Source organism: Nyctibius grandis, chromosome 12, assembly GCF_013368605.1.
Source record: "Nyctibius grandis isolate bNycGra1 chromosome 12, bNycGra1.pri, whole genome shotgun sequence".
NCBI lineage: Eukaryota > Metazoa > Chordata > Aves > Nyctibiiformes > Nyctibiidae > Nyctibius > Nyctibius grandis.
This window is the reverse complement of record NC_090669.1, coordinates 4,376,638-4,398,708: the sequence shown is the minus strand read 5'-3', so window position 1 is coordinate 4,398,708 and position 22,071 is coordinate 4,376,638. Positions and strand designations below refer to the sequence as shown.

The 22,071-nt window shown below is 40.1% G+C and overlaps 1 protein-coding gene across 2 annotated transcripts in view; it reads left to right on the top strand.

Moving 5' to 3' along the window:
* Positions 1 to 520: 520 nt before the first annotated feature.
* NFATC3 (nuclear factor of activated T cells 3) overlaps positions 521 to 22,071 on the top strand; it is a 74,572-nt gene continuing 53,021 nt past the window's right edge. For both annotated transcript variants that reach the window (XM_068411110.1, XM_068411109.1), the window contains exons 1-2: positions 521 to 849; positions 17,450 to 18,581. In XM_068411110.1, the coding sequence (XP_068267211.1) occupies positions 750 to 849; positions 17,450 to 18,581 (1,232 nt within the window). In that variant the 5' untranslated portion in view covers positions 521 to 749. The remainder of the gene's footprint in view (positions 850 to 17,449; positions 18,582 to 22,071) is intronic.

The following is a 22,071-nucleotide window of genomic DNA, read 5'->3' as shown; positions in this document are numbered from 1 at the left end:
CAGTCCCGTCCCGTCCCGTCCCGGCTCTGGCGGGCGCTGGCGGGCGCTCCCGCCCGCCCCCGGCAGCCGCCCGGCCGAGCGCGGGCCCCGCGGAGCCCGCCGGCCCCTGCCCAGCCACGGCGACACGTGGCACGCGCACCCCGCGGCGCTGCCCCGCCCCTTTGTGCGCAGCTGGCTCCCGCGGATTGGGCGCCCGCTCAGGGCCGACCAACCAACTACAACCCCCGGCAGCCCTGGCGGCGCGGGACGGGGGGGCGCGAGGCGGGCTCTCCGCGCCACGTGACCTGCCGCGAGGCGTCCCGCCTCCCTCAGCGGCACCGGTGCGGGTCACGAGGCGCCGGCGGTGTCGCCGACGTCAGCGCGTGAGAGACCAACTGTGGGAAACGCCGGCGAGGGGCGGGGCGGGGGGGGCTGCCCGGGGGCACGGCGCGGGGGCGGGGCGGTGTGGCGCGGGGGCGGGGCCAGCCGCGGCCCGTAGTAGGCGCCCTCCTGCCCTGACTGACAGAAGGCGCCCGGGCACGGGAGCTCGCGCTGGGGCTGCAGCCGCCGCTCGCGCCGCCGCCTCCCCGCGCGCTTCCCTCCCCTCCCCCGCCCGCCCCCTCCCTCCCTCTCTCCCTCCCCTCAGGCCGCGGCGCCATCCGGTGTTATGAGGCGGCCCTGAGGGGCGGCGGCGGGGAGCGCAGCCCGGCAGGAGCCCGGCGCGGCCCGGCAGGGCGACGGGGTCTCGCTTCGCCTCGCCGGCCAAACCCATGACTACGGCAAACTGCGGCGCCACCGACGAGTTCGACTTCAGGCTGATCTTCGGGGAGGACGGGCAGCCCGGCCCCGGGCCGCCGCTGGGGCCCGCAGGTGCGCTCCTCCGCAGCCGGGTCGCGGTTGCTCCCCTCCCCGCCGGGCTGGGGAGGGGGGGGAGGGTCGGCTTCCTGTTTTGCTCCGAGTACAGCTCGGGGAGGGGGGGCTGCCGCCTGCCCAGCCGCCGCGGGAGGCCGGGGGGAGAAGCGGCGCCGTCCCTCTTCCCTCAGGCTGCGGCCGCTTCACGGCGCCGCTCCCCTCCCCTCGCTCGCGGGACGTGGGGGCTGCGGAGACGCCGCGGGGGCTGCGGGGGGCGATGCCGGCTGCGGGGCCGGGCCGGCGCCCTCCGGGCCTCTCGCCGCCGTTACAACTTTTCTTTGGGAAGAGAAACCCAAGAGCTCGCGTCCTGCGGGAGGAGCCTCCCGCTCCCGGGGCGCGGTGGCCTGAGGGGGGCGAGGCTCTGGCGGAGCCGGGGGGCGGTTTGGATGCGGTGGGGCTGCCCCCCCTCCCCGGACCGGGGCGGCCCCGCGTCCCGCCGCCGCCTCTGGCGCAGGTAGCGGCGGGGGGACCCGCCGGCGATCCCCTTGGCTGCCGGCGCCGAGCTTGGGCCGCGTCGCGGGGCCTGGGGAGGGCGATGGCGGGGGGTCCCGGCGGGGTGCGGCGCGCCGTTAGATTCGGCATAGGGCAGCAAGCAGCGAAATGCTAACGGGGCTGGGCTAGAGACTGGTTTGGGGCGCTTGCGATGGAAAGTTTCAACCCAGCTGTTCTGCGTGTATAAAGCACCGTGGTTACTCCAGTGTATTCTTACAAACTTTGTGTACGGGCGTGTACATACGTGTGGGTGGGCAAAACAGCGCGTGTCGAGAGGTGACGGCAGTTTGGGTCAGTATGTACGGACATCTACACGCGTTTCAGAATGCTTCTATTTTATTCTGTTTTGTAGTATTGGAGCCTGAAAATCCCATTAAAAACAAACAAACAAACAAAACTCATTTCGTTAAACCGCGGGGGAAAAAAAGTATTCCCTGTAAATTATGACGTGGGGAATCAATAAGAGCCAGCTGTGCAGCGTGTAGCTGTACCAGAGTTCAATGGCTGCATGCTTTTTTTTCTGACCTACTTGAAATAACGCGCTGTCTTAAGTCTGTTAGATGATAAGATAGCTCTGAAACATGATTGTATTCAGGCTAAATGATGCAGCCATGTTGTTTTGTTCTCTGACTCGGTTGTCTGCATAAGTTGGTTAGAAAAAAAATTGTTTTATACAGTCTGTATATAATCTAGTGTGAATTCGGGATTAATTTCTTACAAAATCTCTAACTTTCTTGGTGGTAAGATTTAGTTTACAGATTCCTTCAGATAAGAGGAGATTTTCTTTGCCTATTTTCCAACTTAGTGGAATGGCAGATGGTGCTTTCGGGAAGGGGGCCTGAGTTCTGCTAGCCAAATAAATGCATTATGGTACCATATGAAAACGATGGTGAATGTTAACAAATAACAACAAAAATAATTATGACACCCCTATTTCTATTCTTTTAACATAAAACTAGTAGTCTAAACTATGCTCCTCAGTCAACAGTAGGTGAGGATGAGAAAAGAAGTTGCTCAGAAAACTGGAAATACTAGTGGTACTTACTTCACTTTTATAATATATGTATTTTGGTAGCATTCTGTAACAAGCAGTTCAGATATTACTGTGAATATAGAGAATTTTCCATGCTTGATAAGTTAAAACTATCTTTAAGGCAAATTTGAAAATGTGGTATTCAGACAATGAACTGATTGGTTTGCTGTAGCTTTCAGTAAGAAATCCTGCAGCTGTATCTGCAGCTCAGTAATTTCATTGTTTTGTGGAATACTGGAGATGATCTTGCCTGCTGTGCACAGGTGTGGCCTTCAGGGGAAAGGGTTGGAGTAGATCTCTGCCTTCGAGTATTCTATTAAAAGGATTGCCAGAGTTTAGCTGTTAATTCTGCCCATATATTTTACGTATGAAGAACTAGATTTCGTATAAGAGGGGACCCATATTGGAAATCTTATATTTTTCTCTTCCCTCTCTTCCAAGTGTATTAGTTAGATGAACAAAAGTTCTTAGATCTCCCTAAAGCATGTATTTCATAATCCCATGTCACTTGCTTCAATGTTGTCGTCCGTTGTGCAGCAAAGTAAGCATAAGGGTATTTTTTTTTTTCTAATGTATGCTAATAATAAAACATGTAGGTCACAGGGAAAGGTGCTTAATTTGAAATAAATAATATTAAAATTACTAAGTTTTCCATGATCATGGAGAACACTTGAAAACACATTCTCATGGTTCATGCTGTATCTCTAGAAGTTTGGGATTGGCATCCTTGTGAAAGAAGTGTCTAATACTCTGGTTCTGGTGTAAATAACATGGAAATCTAGATTAATGCTTTATTTATGTCGAGACTGCTGTATTGTTATGAGGATTTTATCCTTTTATATATGTACATATATAAGTATATATATTTATATTTTTATTAACTATTTTAATTGAAAGAAAAAAAAAGTGAGTTATTCTTTCATTTCATTTAATATACTTTTGATTTTTGAACTACTAAGAAAATGCTAGTCCCGGGCAGTAGATTACCTTTTTTATGACATTAAAAGGACAATAAGAGAAATGAAATCATCTGGGATTCTGAGTTATTATACAGAACAATTTCAGTGTGTGGCAGAATGGTAGAATTAACATACTTAGTTCTGTGCTAAGTGGCAGAATTGAGACTAAAGCTCTGCAGTAGTGCTTGTCTGCTTGATCTGAAAGTTGTAGTTCCTGCTGCAGAGGGGAATGCATGAAAGATGGTTTAAAGGTGCTTAAAGATCTGTAGTCTAATACTGCAATCTTTGCAGCATACTTGACTTGAAATCAAAGGGACAGACAAATTTAATATAGCTTGTGAACTGAAGTAAAAATTTGCTCGGGTGATTGCTGAATAAGAGATTGTCAAAAGCTCTTCAGCTACTTTTAAATGAAAGTTAGGTACTAAGCACCTTCTGCAAAATCTTGCTCTCTTTTTCTGATAGTTTAGTGTCCTTGTCGCAAAGAAAGAAATTATCACGTTGATTTTTGTAGTGTTCAGCACTCAAAACGGGTGGTACCCTTCTAGGTACTAATGAACTTTGTCTTTCTGACAAAATAATTCAGGCTTCCAGTGCCCAGAGGTAATGCTATAGAGCGCTCTGAAGTGAACCACATCACTTTGGTATCCTCTTTCTTGCGAAACTGTTTGGTTAGTTGCAGTAGCATCTGATTGCATCTTTGCCACCTTATATCAGTTGCATTTGAAATGCTTAAGTAGGCATTTGAATTACAGTATCGTTCAGGTCCTGTACAGTCTACTAAAATAGATTGTCATGAACTAACTTTGTCAGTTAATATATTTGAGGTGCCACCATGTTTGGTCTTTTTAATTAAGAGATTTTTGAAGTGTAATATGTGGCACTTGGATAATTGAATTTAACTTGAATACATTTCTAATGACACACACAGACACACTCACACACACACAGACACACACCCCCCCACCCCCCCGGTTTCACAGTACTATTCAGTATAATTTGGGGAAGTTTGCCTAGAATTTATTAAGCATTAAGCAAATAAACTGTGTTAAGGTCTTCACACTACTGTTAAAAACTGCTGAGAATGTGGTATACTGTTTAAATGCCAAGCTGCAAAAGGGAAGCAAATACAAGTTGCTGTGATTGTTTCTTTAGCTGAATTTTTATTTTAAGTGTTCATCTTTTATTTTAAAGAATGAGCTTTTACAAGGGAAGAACTTTAAAGAACTTGGGGCATGTAGTACTAAGCTGGGAATTCAGGTTCGTGTAAGGTTCTGTAACATCCAAAATTATTTCTTGTTGGTACGTGAAATGGGGACTGACTTAAAATTAGAGGCTGCAGACTGTTCAATATCCAGAAAATGAATTATTTAATTACTTAGGAGATTCTGACAGATGAGTTATTGATGCTGCTGTTTAGAATCCTGTCTAAAATGTTCCTTTATTTCTGATGAAGTCTTCTAAGAGCAAAAGACGGGCTAAGGTTTTACTACCCAGTAAAACAGAGTAATACGTGGAATTTCACCCTAATGTTCACCTTTTGTTCTTGGGTTCTGAAGTAGGGGAGGAGAAATTAATATTATCTTGCAATATAAGTAATGATCCTTGGTTGATTTTTGTTTATTTGTTTTCCAAAAATATGAGTGCTTTAAAAATACTGATAAAAGTACCCTCTTTGGACTTCTGGTTCATAATATCTGTTTTATTTTCTTGGAAGCTATGAAACAAGTTGAAAAGAGGTCCTCCATATTTTCTGTGACTTAATATTTGGTTAGGTAATACTATTTAGTAATCTTGTTACAAATGAATCTTACAACCTCTCTTACTTTTCTCCTGAAAAGTATGGTATGAAAAGCATGAAAACTATCCCAGTTCTGTGATGAATTTAGTGACAGTTCAAAACATCTTTGCGAGCTGGAGCCTCATTCTGGATAAGGACAGTGTATCTGGATTTGGATCTTTAGTTTATTTGAAAACTTCTATACTCTTGTTCTCCTTTGAGGTTTTTTTCCTCTAGCTTAGAGCTTATTGGTTGAGGCTGTTACTGATGGAAATACATATTTTGCCATTGTGACTGTGAAAGTAATACCTGATCTTTTCTTTTGAATGTTTCCATGTCTGACCTCTCTATGAGCATCTGCAAGCTGCTTGGGCTGCTCAGCAGTTACCTCCTGCCCATGTATTGCATGCTCTGAAGCGATGCAGGGCACTGAATTTTTCCTCAGTAGCTAGGCAGAGTTCTCTGTAGCAAAACTGGCACTGTATATATGTCATTTAATTTAAATATGTAGTAAAAAGTCTTAAACCCGATTATTGAAACACCACAACAATACTAGTCTTTATAGCTTTGCCTTGATCGTTAATATGTAAATTATTATTCTTCACTTCTTAAATGTGTGTTCATGACAGGTATTGCTGTCAGGGATTGTTGGTAGAGAGTAGAAAACAGCCTAAGCTGTTTACAGAAGTTTGCAGTGTGCTTGAACTTTTTATTCTCTTCCCTAAGATGGTGGTTAAGGTAAGCAATACTAAGAAAGTCAAGTTGTGGTAGGAAAGAGAGTAGTCTCATAATTAGACTGAGTGGAAAATTAAGGGCTGGATGCTGGCAATAGTTGTGAACTTGAATTATGAGCTGACTGAGGGTTGCTCTTGGTGAAATTCATTTTTGTGATCACATACTTCTGATCCAGAACTGTTACAAAGTTTGCTTTCCTTAGCTGAGTAAGAGAAACTCGTGAGACATGATCTTCTGAAGTCTTTTTAACAGACCACCTTGCACACCTGTATGGTTCACATGAAGTTTTATTCCTTTTTAAAGTCTTTTTATTCTGTGTAGATTTGGTTTCCTGTGTAAACGGGTAGGAGAGAAAGTCTTTGCACAAGATGGTAACTCTGTGATTAATACATATAATTGGAGCCATCGATATAAATAAAGCTGTCTGTGCTGGTCTATAAACATTTGCTGTACAAAAGAGTGATCGTGGATTAAGACTGGGATCAACTGGTGCAACTTTAAGAAAGGAATGAATGGACAAGTTGCTTGAGTGTTTCTTTTTTTCTCCCTTAGACATAAATGATACTTTTTAACAGAAATGTTTATTTATTAGATATTGAGCATTAAAGGTATTGTAGTAGGAACCACCACTTGTGGGAAATTTAGTTACTATCATTTTGTTTTACAAGCTAGTGGATGCTGGTGTCTGTGCACGTAAAAGACTGACATGCAGGGACACAATGCAAATCAGGCATAGACTGTAGTTATATAATCTGCTGATGGAGGGGAGGAGGGAAAACCAAACAGCTGCATCTGACCAAAAATAGAGGGTCTGTGACAAGAGCCTTGTGACTTGAAGATAACTTAGAGAGACACTGAGGAAGAACCGAAGGAAAATGTGTATTAAAGTCAAATTTGGTATCAATGGAGTCAGAGTTGCCTGGCCGTTAAGAGTAACAGATTAAGATGGTAATCCTGGGAAGCTGACATGTTTGAATATATGGTGTTTTTTCACAGTATACTGGCTAAATGAAGTCTTGCCTGTTTGAATACAGCTTGACCAGGATGAAACCATTTGGAAAAATACCAAACTCTCTTGTGTGCTGTTGCGAGGCAGTTGTAGTTGTGTCTGATCTAATTTCATAACTTTTATGGTTTGGCATATGGTTCTTGGATCCCTACATAGTGCATCGAGAATCACTATGTAGTGAGTCACTACGAAGTGCAGAGATTTGAAAAAGTTTGACAAAATGTCACTTATTTTGTCTGTGAATTCATAGTTGCACTTCACCCTCTGTCTCCTTCCCTCCCATCTGAATTATGGGCACGGTGGAAAGGAAAACAAATCCTGTGAGTTGGGATGTGGGAGATGGGCAGGGTACAAAAGCAGTTGTGCCAATGCTTTTATTTTACATATTTCTGAAAATGAGAAATAAGTTATTTCTTTTAAGCAGAGGGCTACTTTTTACTTCAAACATTATGGTCTTTTTCGTTTTGTTTGTGTTGTACAACTGCAAGCAGTTTATTGTGTCCCACCCGAAGAGTAGCCAAATAAGTAATGTTGCTGTGAATGAGTGAGAAATGAGTGTAGATTGGGCCTGGGTCAATAGTAAGCAGCAGTTTGGCTGTTCACAGCAATAACGTAAATACAGGAGTTGCTGCCTAAAGCTGTCCTAGCGGGGCAGGGAGGAGCGTGGAGCAGACTTGGCAGTAAGCCCAGCCCGTAAAACAACATCCAAGTCCTTGCATTTGTCCAGGCATGCCATGTGGGGTTCGAATGACAGCGGAATTTAAGATGAGTGAAATGATCAGTAAGACTAAGTAAAATTGCTAGGCAGGAGCAAGCTTATCAACAAGCCGACATTCTCTTCTACCTTTAGTACACCAATCTGTGAGTATTCTTGTGAAATACTGGTGAAACAGAACATTAAAAAAACCCGTGGAACTGTTCGAAGTCATTCAGGGAGGATCAGTTTAAATGCGAAGAACGGCAGTACTGGTTGATAAGGAGGCTTTCGGGCTGTGCTGTGGCCTGTGCATCTCGTGAGGTAACTGAACAGCTAAACTTAATCGTTTACGTGGCTCTTCTGATTAAATGTCTCAGTGGCATTGGATGCATATGGTTACTTTTCAGACAAAGGACCATAGGTGTGATAGAAGATACTTTTGTCAGTTTTCTTTGGGAGGCCCAGTCCTCGTTTTTATGTACCTGGGGGAAGGAGAGAAGAATCAGCTTTCTGGGGATCTGACTACAAACCCATGATGTTTCAGCAATACATTCATGAACATAGAAGTCTGGGTTTGGTTTAGGTTTGGGTTGTGTTGCAGTTTTGGTGTTTGCTTTTTTTTTTTTTTTTTTTTTAAAGCAGAAATAAAAACTTCATTTAAAACACATTTGTAGGAAGAAACATGAGCAGGTACTTACAGCTGATTTATTACTCCTAGAAATGTAGACTCATTATTCATATTAATATTTAGATTAATAGCAATTGCTTGTTTAAAAAATGGCTGCATTTTGAAGAGTAGTCATCACTTCTAAAAATGAGTAATATTTTTGATATAGTAAAATATTGCTGGATGGAGTTGGATTTTTCTGTTTGTTTTTTAAGAGGATAGTGGAGAGGGTTATTTTCAAAATCTTGTAAATAATCCTCTTTGGACTCACTCTTAGATCCTTTCAAACAGAGATCTTTCCATTTTCTTATGTATGAGGTTATTCAAGATTGCAGGAGGCAAATACCTTTGAATTCACTGCTTAATGAGAGTCTTCATGTTTTAGTGGCTGCTAAATTTGCTTTTTAGGAACCAATGCTGTGAGAAATGTTTTTTTTAATCCAAGATTTTATTTTTTTTGATGATTTTGGTAAATATCAAGAATGGGAAGACCACTTAAATATAAATTCAGTGATAAGCAGCAATTGTACTGTGCTGGAGGGGGAAAGGGATTATGACATTGTAGCTGGAACAGGGCACACACTATTACCTTCTAACTGAACTTGTTTTACAGAGTAACCCTTTGTATCTTCATACCTGAAATGAAAACGCACTCTAAAAACAGAATGACTGATAACACATTCAGGGTGCATTTATTAACTGCTAGTGACAATGATTCACTGCTTTTGATGACTGCATAATGGACTGTAATAATGTCCACAATGATTTATAGCTACTCATGTGTATCTTAGATGTTTTCTAGTAGTTGTTCCCTAAATCAAGAACGCAAAGGAGATGAGGAGATGGAGTAAATGTATGATTACAAAAGGATTTAATGGTGTCATTTGGGATAGCTGTACTCAAGTGACAGGGCCACAAGAGAATGTGTGGTTTAATCCAAGAACCACTAAGAAAATCTGTCAATGTTTTGTATTTTGTGTAGCTTCTTTAAGTTAGGTCAGAGTCTCTGTATTTCATCAGTGTAATTTGTCAAATTTAGGCTTTTGAGAGCAAATGCTACCATCTTTCAAATTACCTAGCTTTTTTGGTTAGGGGCAGGAGGTTAGGCTGGTTAGGTACAGTATGTGGTGAAACCTCTGCTCCTACTGGAATAAACACAACATCTTTAGGACTCTGCAAAGAGGTGCCAAGTTTCGGGGCTTGCATGTGGGACAGTTGTGAGGCATGCTAACATGGTCTCCCTTATATTTTGGGGGTTCATTCTGAAAGTTGCTGAAAAAATGGTGTTAGTGCTCTGCTTCAGCCTCTCCTTTCTCATTTGGCTTTTTAATTCTTATTTCTGCCTTTTATGCTTACTGTGTCAGGCTTAGCAAAGTGAATTCAAGGTGGTTCTGATTCTACATTAATGTGAGCAGCTTGGAAAACAGGAAAGTTTCAGATTATCATTCTGGATCATTTCAGTCCTTTGAGGTAGAGAGCCTTTGAGTTTCACACACTGGAAGTCTACATTAAAGCTGTATTATAAAATATATTGGTGTAAAGCTGTACTATTAATGATCTGAAATACTGAGTGAACTATATGGTACGATTGCCTGCTGTGGAATGGTTTGCCCTGTGTCATGTAGGACAGCTGCAGAAGTAGAGTGTAATTTTGCTGAGGTATGAAGAGTTCCCAAACTAGTTTGTTCAGATACTGTCAATCCCAGTTCTCAGCCTCTGTCATGCTCTGTTTGATAAACAGAAAGAGGCATGCCCCCATGTTGGTCTTCCCTCTTACTGTGTAACCTCTCCCCACTCAAATTTCTTGCCTTGGCTTATTGCATCCCTTTTCTTCCAATTTTCATGAAGACCCCAGCCTATGTCACTGCGTTCTCCTATAAACTAAGATACTAATTTTCTTGTACACTCCTGTCTTGTTTTGTGTGCTATGGCTCTACTTACGCATTCTGATCTTGGAGACTTGTGTTCTGCTCAGTGCTTGGTTCGGGACTGGAGCAGACTGTAAAGCTGGAGCTGTCTCTGTATAGAGCAGCAGGTTGCTGTCAGCAAGTTCATTGGTGTTTGAAGTTGATCAGTGGTAAAGGCATCCATGTAGGTAGGTAGGTGAGGATTTCAGTTTATAGGTACAGCATAAACCAGAACTTTGAGTAACTGGAGAGCCTTTTATGGAGTCTATTAGCTTTGCCCCCACAAAGGGAAGAGTTAGGTTGTGGTTGATAAATTGGCCTGCAATACCAAGAATCTAGACAAACCTTCGGCTGGCAACTACAGCACATAATTCCATTCTTCTCTTCAATCAGTATTTGCCTAATGTCCTCACTTACCTTTATGATCAGTCTTCTTCCCAGGGGTCAGGCACAACACATCAGTTTTGGAGTGCTCCGTCTTCTCTCAGTTCCCATGTCTACACATACTAGGTGCTCTGGGATTGCAGGGCTGCAGTCCTTTCATGAATTCTAAGAACTGATTGTATAGAATAACGTACTTCAGGATAGCAGTGACAAATAGGCTGTTAATACTATGTGCTATCAGCTGCTTGTGTGTCGTTTTAAGAATCTCCCCAAAGGCCATAGTGTATTTCTTTATCTCTGAACTATTGGGTCGTGTTATGCTGACTTTCTATCTAACACTGAATGACAAATGAGGCTTCATCAAACTGGAGGGCAACAGCTTCCCTTTTGTCTACAAGGGTGTTAATGCAGTAAAATGCTCTTGAATGACATACACACAGCGAAAAAAAGGAAGCAGAGAGGAGCCAGTAAGACTTAGATTTGATTTTTTAAAAGTGAAAAGTAAATATTTTTCTTTTTTAACCTGTTATGAGTATTAATGAATAATCCTTGAATATTGAACCACAAGTTCTATAAATTTTTCATTTAAAGACATGCTTCATAATCAACCAGAAATACGAGGAGGGCTGGAGAAGGCACAGGTATAAACACTGCCTAGCACTTCCGCTTGCTATTTTCTGTTCTTGTAACTGAACTTAGAATGACTAATTCTTGTTGAACCTTACAGTTACAAGCTGGGTTCTTTACCTCCTATGTACATCACTTTTTATCAATGTATCTCAAAGCACTCTGCTATGAAAGATTATGAGAACTTACATTTTTTAAAAAAGGAAAAAATCTCAACTGAGATTAACTCAATTTGCTGCAACAGAAGTACACAATTTTCTGAAATGTGCTTATGACTTAAGCAGATGCATTTGATTTTCATGTTCATTTAGTCCGTTTTTCTTACACGCCAAATAAAATTTCATGACTGTTATTTCCCTATTTGGAACTTAATTCCGTTACTTCAGGGTGAAGCTGGATGTACGCTAAGACAGCTATTCTGGTTTCAGTGTGTGCCAGGCTATGGTCTAAGGATTTAGCGGCACGTTACATTTTCATTTGATAGTGAAAACACCTTCAGTTCCTGTCCTGGTTGCTCGTTTCTCCCTGTGTCCTAAAGCTTGCCATCCTGTCAGTTGTATATATACAGGTGTTTACGTTAGTGCACTCTAAATCTGTTTGCAAAATCATCTAGGTTAAAAATACCTCTCTTCTCATTTCCCATCCCTGTTTGTGTGTGAGTGTGGGAGGGTAGTTGCTGCTGAAAAAACCATAATGTAGTTACACCCTGAGAGCCAGTATGTTCTTATTTTATTCATTGTCAGTTGTAAACATCTGATATGCTGCATTATTCTCTTGCTTAAACTGCTTAAACTAGTGCAGCTTCAGTATTCTTCTGTATTTGTACTGAGGATAACAAATTCTCATCCAGACTCATTGAGGAGTTCCCACTGTTGAGAAGATTGTTTTTCTTGTACATTTCCAGCATTCTTGCTTAACACAAGAAAATGAGTGAAATTCTGATAGGCACGACAGAGCTGCCTCTAGTGTACATGACTGATGGAAGTAAAATTTATTTTTATCCTTTTTGAGTAATCTGATATGACCATGAAACAGAGCACAAAATCATTGAAGAGGGAGAACTGCTTCACAAAATGGCAGTTGTTGTAAATCATCCTTTTCTGAAAGCTTAAACTTTCACTACTGTTTTGTGTGTTGCTAAACTTGATCTATAAGGATGTGTCTTCCCCCTGCACCACCTTCCTACCTTAATTGTTTTCATAATTTATACTTTTTTGGTACCATATTTGGTGCCTTACTAGTCAATTATACTCCGTATAAACTAATGTATTGCTGTGGGTTTTATAGGGGGTTTTTGAGTTGTGTTTTTTAAGTTGATGTTTAAGCTTATAGGAAGTGTCTCTGGAGAGCTTACAGGTTGCAATGGAAAACTGGAGTAAAATATCCAGTTATAGAGCTTTAGTGTGGTAGTGCACCAAAAAGAACCCATCGATCGTCTTTTTAAGTGCACAAAAGGAAAACTATGACTATTGGGTATATTGGGTTCTTTGTGAAGATTGAGACTCCTCTTTCATCCCAAGAAATATATGAACTGCTGCAAATCAGTAGGATAATGAAATTTAAAAATGGAGCTGCATATGCCTTTTGTTCTTATTTACAGGTATTTCTGTGGCATTCTTTATAATACCGTTGTGTTCAGAAAGAGATAATGGTAACTGTCATGACAGAACTGAAAAACAGAAGAGGTTGTCATTCTTGAAGCTTGAGAGCGGAGACGGATTATATGACTTGCCTGAGAACACACATGATGTCTGTCGCAATGCTCAAGTCTTTCCTCATGCTATTTAAAGGACTTGATTGCTGATCTGTTTTTGAAGTAGTATTTTCATAAGACCTGGGTTGTGTTGTGCTTTCTTAGTACCTCATAACAGCTCCTATTGTTTGAACCTGTTTGTTTATGGGCTTACAAACCTAGAATAATAAAGTGGTTTGGATAAGTTTGGCACAGGGCTTGTGTTCAGACATTTGATAGTAATTGACCTTCCTTCTGTGGAGAAATCTGGCTCACTGCACAGCTGCACGTATGCATGTGTCAGTACATCACTGCAGAGTGAACAACTGGTGGGCAAGCATTACTAGTCCTGAATGTGCAGTCTGATATGGCAAATAGCGAGCAAAATGTACTTTAGGAGCAGTTGTTCTGGATATTATTTAATTATATTCTGCAGTTAGACAGCTTATGTTGAAGCGTAGTTAGCAGCTTAGAATTGGATGAGCCAGCATTGTTTTAATACTGAACAGGAGCTTCTGTAAACTAGTGTGTTTCCAGATGATAGCAAATGGACATTCAAAATGACAGACCTTCTGGTTCTCATCGATAAAGGGTGACACAGACACCTGATGAAAGATTGCAGTGGAAGTGTAAAGCTTTATATAGCTTATATACACTATGTGAATGTAGAGCATCTGCTAATTTTTGTGATCCCTCAGTAGTAAACCTGATCTCAGCAGGGTGGGGAAGAAGGCGTCACTAAATTTCTAAAGACTTAGTGGTTTCTCCATGCATGGTAGTGTTAAAAGTCTTAATAAGTTAAAACAAAGCTGAGTTTCTTTCTATGCTAGCTATCCAGACGACCGCCTTTGATCGTAAAGCAAAATTTGTTTGACATGGTTTTGTTCTTAGCAAACGTTGACTTCTTGTTTTGTTTCCCTGTCTCCTTTTAAATGCTTACTGGAACAAATAAACTATTAATACTACTTCTAAAACTGAAGTTAAACTTATTCACCCATAATTCTTCAGTACTTTTTAACCTTTTATTTAGTCCAGTTTTCTTTACTCTGCATTGTTATTAACTTTGTTAGCAATTTACTCAGTTGACTTTAGTAAAGAAAAGGCATTTACCAAACCTGCCTTTTCAGGGTCATGGCAGGCTTTTGACATGCTTGGCACTGCTTCTTTTGGTCTTTGTGTTTTGCTGTGTCTCTCCTATCTAGCATCTTGCCCCCATGTGCTTGCGGTAGTTTTTATGCTCTACCTTAGTAATCTGACCTAGTTTCTGTTTCTTGAATGCTTCTTCCTTATATTTTATGGTCAGTGAAGGCCTTACCACTTGGCCAACTTCACTTCTTTACTGTCTTTCCTCCCCCAGCAGGATTGTTTGGATGTAATAGCTCTCCTATTAAGTAACCAGATTTCTGTAACTCCATTTTTTTGCCTTGGGCTTCTCCATAACTCTTTTTTTTGCTTTGCACTTGCCTATTGTGAGACTTCCCTGAGTTTGTTTACCCTCTGCTTTCTTGAAGCCCTGAGTTGGATTTTTTTGAGCTATTCTCACTCCTTTCCATCTTCAGGGTTGTCAGCTGTTTTTTTTTTTCCTTTCTTTTTTTTTTCCCCATTTCTTTCACCCAAGTTATATTCATCTTTGTCTGTTTAGTAGTTCCTTCAAATTGGTTAGAGGGCTCTTCCCGATTGGATTTTCTCTACAGTCTTTAATAGGACAAAAATAATTATTGGTAAATAGTCTAGTAGAATTAATGACATGATTTGTAAAGGTCTTAGTAGTTAGTGTTGTCCTTTGTATGAGCAACTAACAGGTTATTGTAGCACATGACTATAAAGGGGGAGGGTTTGTGTGCAAACTAAAATAAATCTACCTGTTTACTGATGCTGTCTGAAAAGGGTTGGGTGATTTAGACTACAGAACGTATTGTTTCCACAGTCTTATCCATGCTTTTGGGATTTGGTGTTCATTAGATGCATAGTTGTTACTCTAGGTTTTGAGCGTGTGTATTTATGCTGCTGGGGAGGGGTGATATAAGAGCACTGTGCCAAACTCATTAGAAGTTGTTTGTTGTGGAGAGGGACCAGCAAAGCCTGAGTCAGAAGAGTGCTCTCCTGCCTTCTCCATCTCTTCCCTAGTTTTTCCCAGCTGGTGTTGATAAGGCTGTGTTAGTCTGATCTCTCCACCTCAGCACCATGAAACTTAAATTTTGAATATACATCTGCTGTTTGTAAATCCCAGTGACACTGAAAGTGGACAGATTGTCTTAAATATTTTAAGATTTCTTGATTATTGCTGCAAGAGAAATGAGGCTTTTTTTGCAATGTTGAGAGTTTTAGCACAAAAAATGTGCTGCTACTGTTCCTAAAGTAAATGGTTACACACAGGACTTGAAGACTTCACCTGGTGTTTTTCTGTAACATTTTTATTATTATTATTTCAAAATTTCAGTACCTGTAACTGTTTTATTTGTAAGTTTTGAGTAGCTGGAGAATTGCTCTTCTTAGGATTGCCTTTTGCCTCCCTTGACCTACGCTTTAATACTAATATTGAGTTAGGAAACAAGGACATCTGTGATCTTACACATGAATATACCAACAGATGATATAATTATCTAATATGGATAATTGTTATATATGACTGTGATATATATAAAAATCACACGATGCTTATAAAACTACTTAGTACTAGTCCTAAATGCAATTTTGTGCCTCCTTTAAGAGACAGATTACTAACAGGGCTGCTCCCTGCCCAGGAGCCTTCAGCCTTTTTTTTTTTTTTTTTTTTTTTTAAAGTCTGAGGAACATAATCTGTTCCTTGAGAACAGTATGCTTTCTCTCCATTTGAAAATGCTTCCTTGTTGTCTCTGAGGAGATGCTGCTTTGTTTTGTTTCTGTTTTAGTTAATTTTAAGGTGATTGCTATTAGTGAAACTGATAATAGAATGACTTCATTAGCATACTAATTTTTTTCATCATGGAAAGGCCTAAAATACATGGCTTCCTGTCTGGATATTTTATCTGATTGTGGGAGAGACTAGATTTATTTTAAAACAAGTATTAATATTCTACCGATACTCAGGGCAAAAAAAAAAAAAAACATTAAAAAAAAAAAAAAAGAGCTAATACCCAGAGATGCAATTAATGTCATCCAGTCTGGATTTGTGGAAAATAATTACATGAACATGATATTTCATCGTCCTATTTGACACAGGAGCATTTTAGTCTGCAGAAACATTTATGCTTTTGCATAACATTCTGTTACTACTGAGAAAAAAAAACTTAGAAAAAAAACAACACGCAAAGCACTAGGAACTGTATCATTTTAATGGTGATGTTAAATGCTGTAATAGGTCAAAAGCTTTCAAAGTGATTCAGCATTAAAACAAATTACTCAGGTTGTAGAGACAATATTGTTAACAGATTTTGAGACTAGTTTCAGTGTCTAGTGGGGATGGTCCAAGTGCATTTAATTTTATCTGCTAGGAGATGATAGTCTAGTGAACTACCTGAGGTCTCCTGCATACTTACTTTCTATAATTACAGAGGGAATGATCTATTTTACCAGGGGAAAGAAACAAGAGTGGAAGCGTAGTGGTTGCAAAATAATAAAAAAGCTGTGTTTTCTACTCTTGTTTCAGACAAATGTCTCATTCTGGCAGTTAATTCAATATTGAGAAGCGAGTCAAGAAAATCTGCTTCAGTTCTGTGAGACAAAGCTGCTGATTTTGTTAACTGGACTTGTACTCCCTCTCAATTGCTTGTTTTTCTTTGGAATATTTCCTGTGTTTTGGATAGGTTAGTGAGATCTGAGAATATTTTGGTTTCCCTTTATTATGCTGAACAACTTGTGCTCGAACTTCGTGAGACTGCACTTGAAAAATGCTGTTCTGTGGGATGGGACACTTGAGAGTTTTCTAAGCAACCAAAAAAGATCTTTGGAATAAGATACTTCATAATATCTTTAATAATATTCTTTGTTAGGCCTCTTTTGATTGAACGTTTTTAGTTGTTGCAAGTTTGAGTCACTGTAAGATGCTTTCTAGTGTTAAAGGAGATAAATATTATGTATGCAATATTCTGGTGCTTGTAAGTGTTGAGTAGTGGGCTTGCAGAAAGTATCATAGTCCTATTCGTTTAAAAAATATTGTTAATGGATTATGATTTAAAATGTTTAATTATGAGTGGAGTGTAGATATGAAAGATAAAGTTTGAATTGAGTGTTCCAGCTTAGATCCTTTCAAGATTTTAAAGCCATTTTCTGTGTGTATTATATTTTCAAGCACTGAAGATGTGTATAAACTGTGGAATCTGGTTGAAAACAAGATTTATGAGAGAAAACTGTGCTGTACTCATATTTACCTTTAAATATGGCTGGGGAAAATTTAAAATTAAGAATTAGCTTTATTTTGTGTGGCTAGTGTAATGGGAAGTGCCTAGGATGCTGAAAACAGGCCATCCCTGGGAAACAAATGATTTTGTTTATGGCATTTTTCAAGTATTGCGTTCTGACTCTGTTCCTTTTTTTTTTTTTTTTTTTTTTCTGTAGATCTTGAGTCAGATGACTGTGCATCCATATACATCTTTAATGTAGACCAGCCATCATCCTCTGTAAACCAGCCAATTTGTATTCCTCGCCATGGATTGCAGTCTCACTCCTCTCCTCTGTCACCACCTACAAGACTTCAGAGTCATAAGAACTATGAAGGACCATGTGAGGTACCAGAATCCAAATACAGTCCACTAGGTGGACCCAAACCCTTCGAGTGCCCTAGTATTCAAATTACATCTATTTCACCTAACTGTCATCAAGGGATTGAAGCCAATGAAGATGAATTGCACACAAATGGCACAGAAAATGAGTATATGGAAAGGCCTTCACGGGACCATCTCTATCTTCCTCTTGAGCCATCATATAGGGAATCATCCCTTAGTCCAAGCCCTGCCAGCAGCATTTCATCCAGAAGCTGGTTCTCAGATGCTTCCTCCTGTGAATCCATTTCTCATGTTTATGATGATGTAGACTCAGAGCTAAATGAAGCAGCTGCTCGATTTACCCTTGGCTCTCCTTTGGCATCTCCTGGTGGTTCTCCGAGAGGTCCCAGTGATGAATCTTGGCAGCAGCCTTATGGATTTGGGCACGCCTTGTCACCGAGACAGTCTCCCTGTCATTCTCCTAGAACTAGTATTACAGATGAAAATTGGCTAAGCCCTAGACCAACATCAAGGCCCTCATCAAGACCTACATCCCCCTGTGGGAAACGACGACACTCCAGTGCTGAGATTTGCTATGCTGGTTCTCTCTCTCCTCACCATTCTCCAACTCCATCACCTGGCCATTCTCCCAGAGGAAGCATAACAGAAGACACATGGCTAAACACGTCCATCCATAACGTACAAGGCCTTAATTCTGGCCTTTCACCATTTCAGTGTTGTACAGAGACTGATATTCCTCTGAAAACAAGAAAGACCTCAGAGGATCAGACTGCCACTTTATCTGGAAAAATAGATATCTGTCCTGAAGAACAGGGTAACTTATCATCATCCCTTGAAACTGCAGTAGATGACTGTTCTGGATCTCAGCACACCTTGAAAAAAGATTTGCCTGGAGACCAATTTCTTTCTGTTCCTTCACACTTTACTTGGAACAAACCAAAGCCTGGTCATACTCCTATATTTCGGTAAGTGATAAGAAAGTCCTTCCCTCCCGTTTTTCCCTTGCTGTGCATCTTAAATAGACAAATAAATGTGCTTATATTTCAGTGATGCATTAAGACTTATTAAAGAAAACTTCTTGTAGGCAGGTAGGTGATATAATTAGGAAAAAACAAGTTGAGACACCAATACCCATCTTTTTCTTCTTTTAAAAATACAGTAGATGCATTGTAACATAGGATTAGTTTTATTTAAATCTTGTTTGCATACATGCACAGAGCCTAGCTGAATCAAACGTCTGCAGATTTTGTACATGCTTTGCAGTTACATCTAATCTGAGCAGTTAACACTTTAATATAGCTAAAGAAACCTGACTTACATGGTTTTATAAAACTGTGAGACCACAAAAGAGGTGGGGAGTGTATTTGCTTTTGGTTTTACTTGCTTCTTTGGGCTGATAGAATTCTAGAAATAGAATAGAGAAAAAAAATTGCATGCCATACTGAATATCATCCAGAAAGAATTGATTTCTGGGCTGTAGTTCCAAGGGTATTTCTACCATCATGGTGCTGAGTTAACTATCTCTTTCCCTTATGTAGTCCTGTCATGGGCTAGCAGGATGACTTGTGGAGGCTCAGAAAAGGGAATTAGTTTGGTGGGGGGAAAAATTTGCCCTCCTTCCAATTCTGTCACTTTGTAGTTGGAGTGGTTCTGTGATCTTTCCAACCACATAGCTTCTGGAATCACTTTGCCAGTACAATGCAGTGGGTGGAGTAGAAATGAGAACTCCTTAAGCAGCATTGCTGATGGATGGACATATACTGTGATTACTCAGCTCAAGTTATCCTTTTGATTCCTGAACCTTTCTTGTGCTCTACTAAGTTTTAAAAACAAGAGGTAGAGAGGTACTGGGAGGAAGAAGCTGCAGACATTTTTCGTGTGGACATTTTGTAAGAAAGGTACATTAGATTAATATCTGTAAAGCATAATTATCCATATAAAAGCCATTTTATATGTTTAAATGTCAGTGCTTCCATGTTAGTCTGTATTGATTTTAAAATAACTTTGATTAAAATAGTATCATTCTGTCCACAGGCAATGCTTAAGATTTGCCCTTCAAGGATGTAGTGGATGAAGCAATTCCTTTCTTAGAGGGGGGGGCAAGATAGGGTAGGATTGTCCACATATATGCTTTATTTTGAAAAAGGCAAAGCTTAAATCCTAAAAATTACTAACAAAATACAGTGTTCTCATTGCAAAGACATCTTTGCAAAGCACTTGTTTGCACATGCTGTATTTTTAATTTTAGAAAGAATGGCTTAGAAAATATTCATGGTTTTAACATTTTCCTCCCCCCTAACACCTCCTCCCCCAAAGTAAGTGAAGCAAAATAAAGAAAGAAGTGTTTCTGACCAAGCTTCAGAGATGCCATGTAGGGGGCTTTTTTCCCTGGCTCTGAGTTTTACATTCTTAGCAGAAAACTAGAATTAACTATTGCCCAGTAAGCCAAGCTTACTGAAGAGGTATTGTTTTCAGGGACCTCCCTCAAAAGCACAACTTGTTGAAAAGTGGATGCTGGCTTTCATGGCAACATGCTGGTTTTTATGTAATTCGCATTTCTAGTGGGTTTTTCCAAATTTGGATATCATTCTTGCATCATTTAATGTCTTGATGTATTATTTCCTAATGACTTGTCAGATGGACAAGCCTGTTGAAAAAATGTTTCAGAATACCTGTTCTTATTCTCTGTTGTGTACATGAATGTTCTCAGGGATGTCCATCTTGTGGAATATAGAAGCACTCGGTCGTCTTTTAAAGATTGCTATAGCTGATTCTTTCCACGCACGTTTTGGGCAGAGAACTAGTGGAGAAAATTCAGCTGTAGCTTTTTCTATTGAGTACTTAAGACGGAAGTTATGAACACAAATGGGTGAAATATAAACCAATACTTTCAGGGTACAGTGAAAGAAACATCCTTAAAACAAATGGAAGATAAGTGAATCATAGCTTTAAGAGCTTCCCAAAGGGTAACTTCTGATGAGTACATTAACCAGGCTTCAGCGTTCATCTGAGTTCTAACGATGAACTTTTCAGTTTTACTGCTGAATGTATTCCTGCGTGTTGATGTATCACTGTCACACAGAAGGATCATTTTTATTAATACAAAACTTCTGTTAATTTTAAAATTAAGTTTTGTATAAATTCTTTAGAAGTTGTCAACTAGCTTAGACTGGCATTTTTGTTAGCTTGCAGGCTAACATAGTTCATAAAAGGTGAGCACTATTGAAAGGTAAAAGCACATGAACATATAGGCGCATGGCAAGATGGGGTGTAGATCTATGTTTTTTTTGTGGGATCACCAAAACAGTTACGAAAATAGATAGTTAAACCTGCTTCCTCTTGTATGGAGAGAACTGAGCAAATCTGAATAAAAATCAATTTTACTGTTTTCATTAAGAAGTAAAAATATTGTTTTTAATGTCAAAATTTATTTAGAAGATGGCACTGAAGAACTCTAAATTTAAAATGGGCAAACAGGCAGAAGACAACAAAAACTACACCTAATCACAAGTAAACTAAATAAAACTATTAAGCTGTATACATTTGCTGCCAAAAATGTAGCCTATTGAATTAGTGGAAATGGCTGCATTGGCAGCTGTATCCTCAGTGAAATGTTGAATTACTTACCAGCTGTAGCCTGTTCCACAGGTGCTATGAGAGTATGTGTCTTCAGTATGTTAAAACATTTAATCTGTCATGTAATATTGTATAATTTTGATGCTTATAAAGCAGGGAATCTAAGTTGACTCTTATGTTTTATGAATAAAAATTAAAAGCAAGAAGATTCACTGTTTCTTAAATAGTTTATGACAGTGACCAAAAGCAAGCACCTCAGTTGTCATAGTTAGATATTAATTGTATATCTTTATTACATATTATGTATAGTAATAGATTGTAGTATAAATTACAATATATTACAATTAGTATGCTTTTAAAATGTCTTGATTGTATTGTCAAGTACAAAGTAGTGCATGAAGTAAACTAGAGTATCGATTCTAAGCATGTGAAGTGACTCTGACCAGTGTGCACCCTCAGCTGCAATGAACTGACCCCTGGTAGCAGTGGGGATAATTTGCCTTGCATGTGACATGGTGTGAAATGTGCAGATAGCAGCTTCTTCTCTGAATGCTATCTAAAGTAAATCTGTAATCTAGTTTATCTATCGACTCCTGACCATGTTTTCCTTCTTTATTCTATGTTCAGTAAGTGTGCAATATGAAATGTGTAACATGCTTTTGAGCATTTTAGTCGTATTTCAGATGCCATCCAAACACTTCTGTTAGATAACAGCTTGGTATTTGGTCACAGAAATCCCTAATCTGCCAGTGTGTAGCATGTGAAAAACGTGTATGTATTATGTGCCTTGAGTCACGTTTCTGCTTCCTTGTCAAAGGTAAGTCTAGACGAGGGACAATGGACAGAAGCACTGCAACAATTCCTTTCCAATAGGTAAAA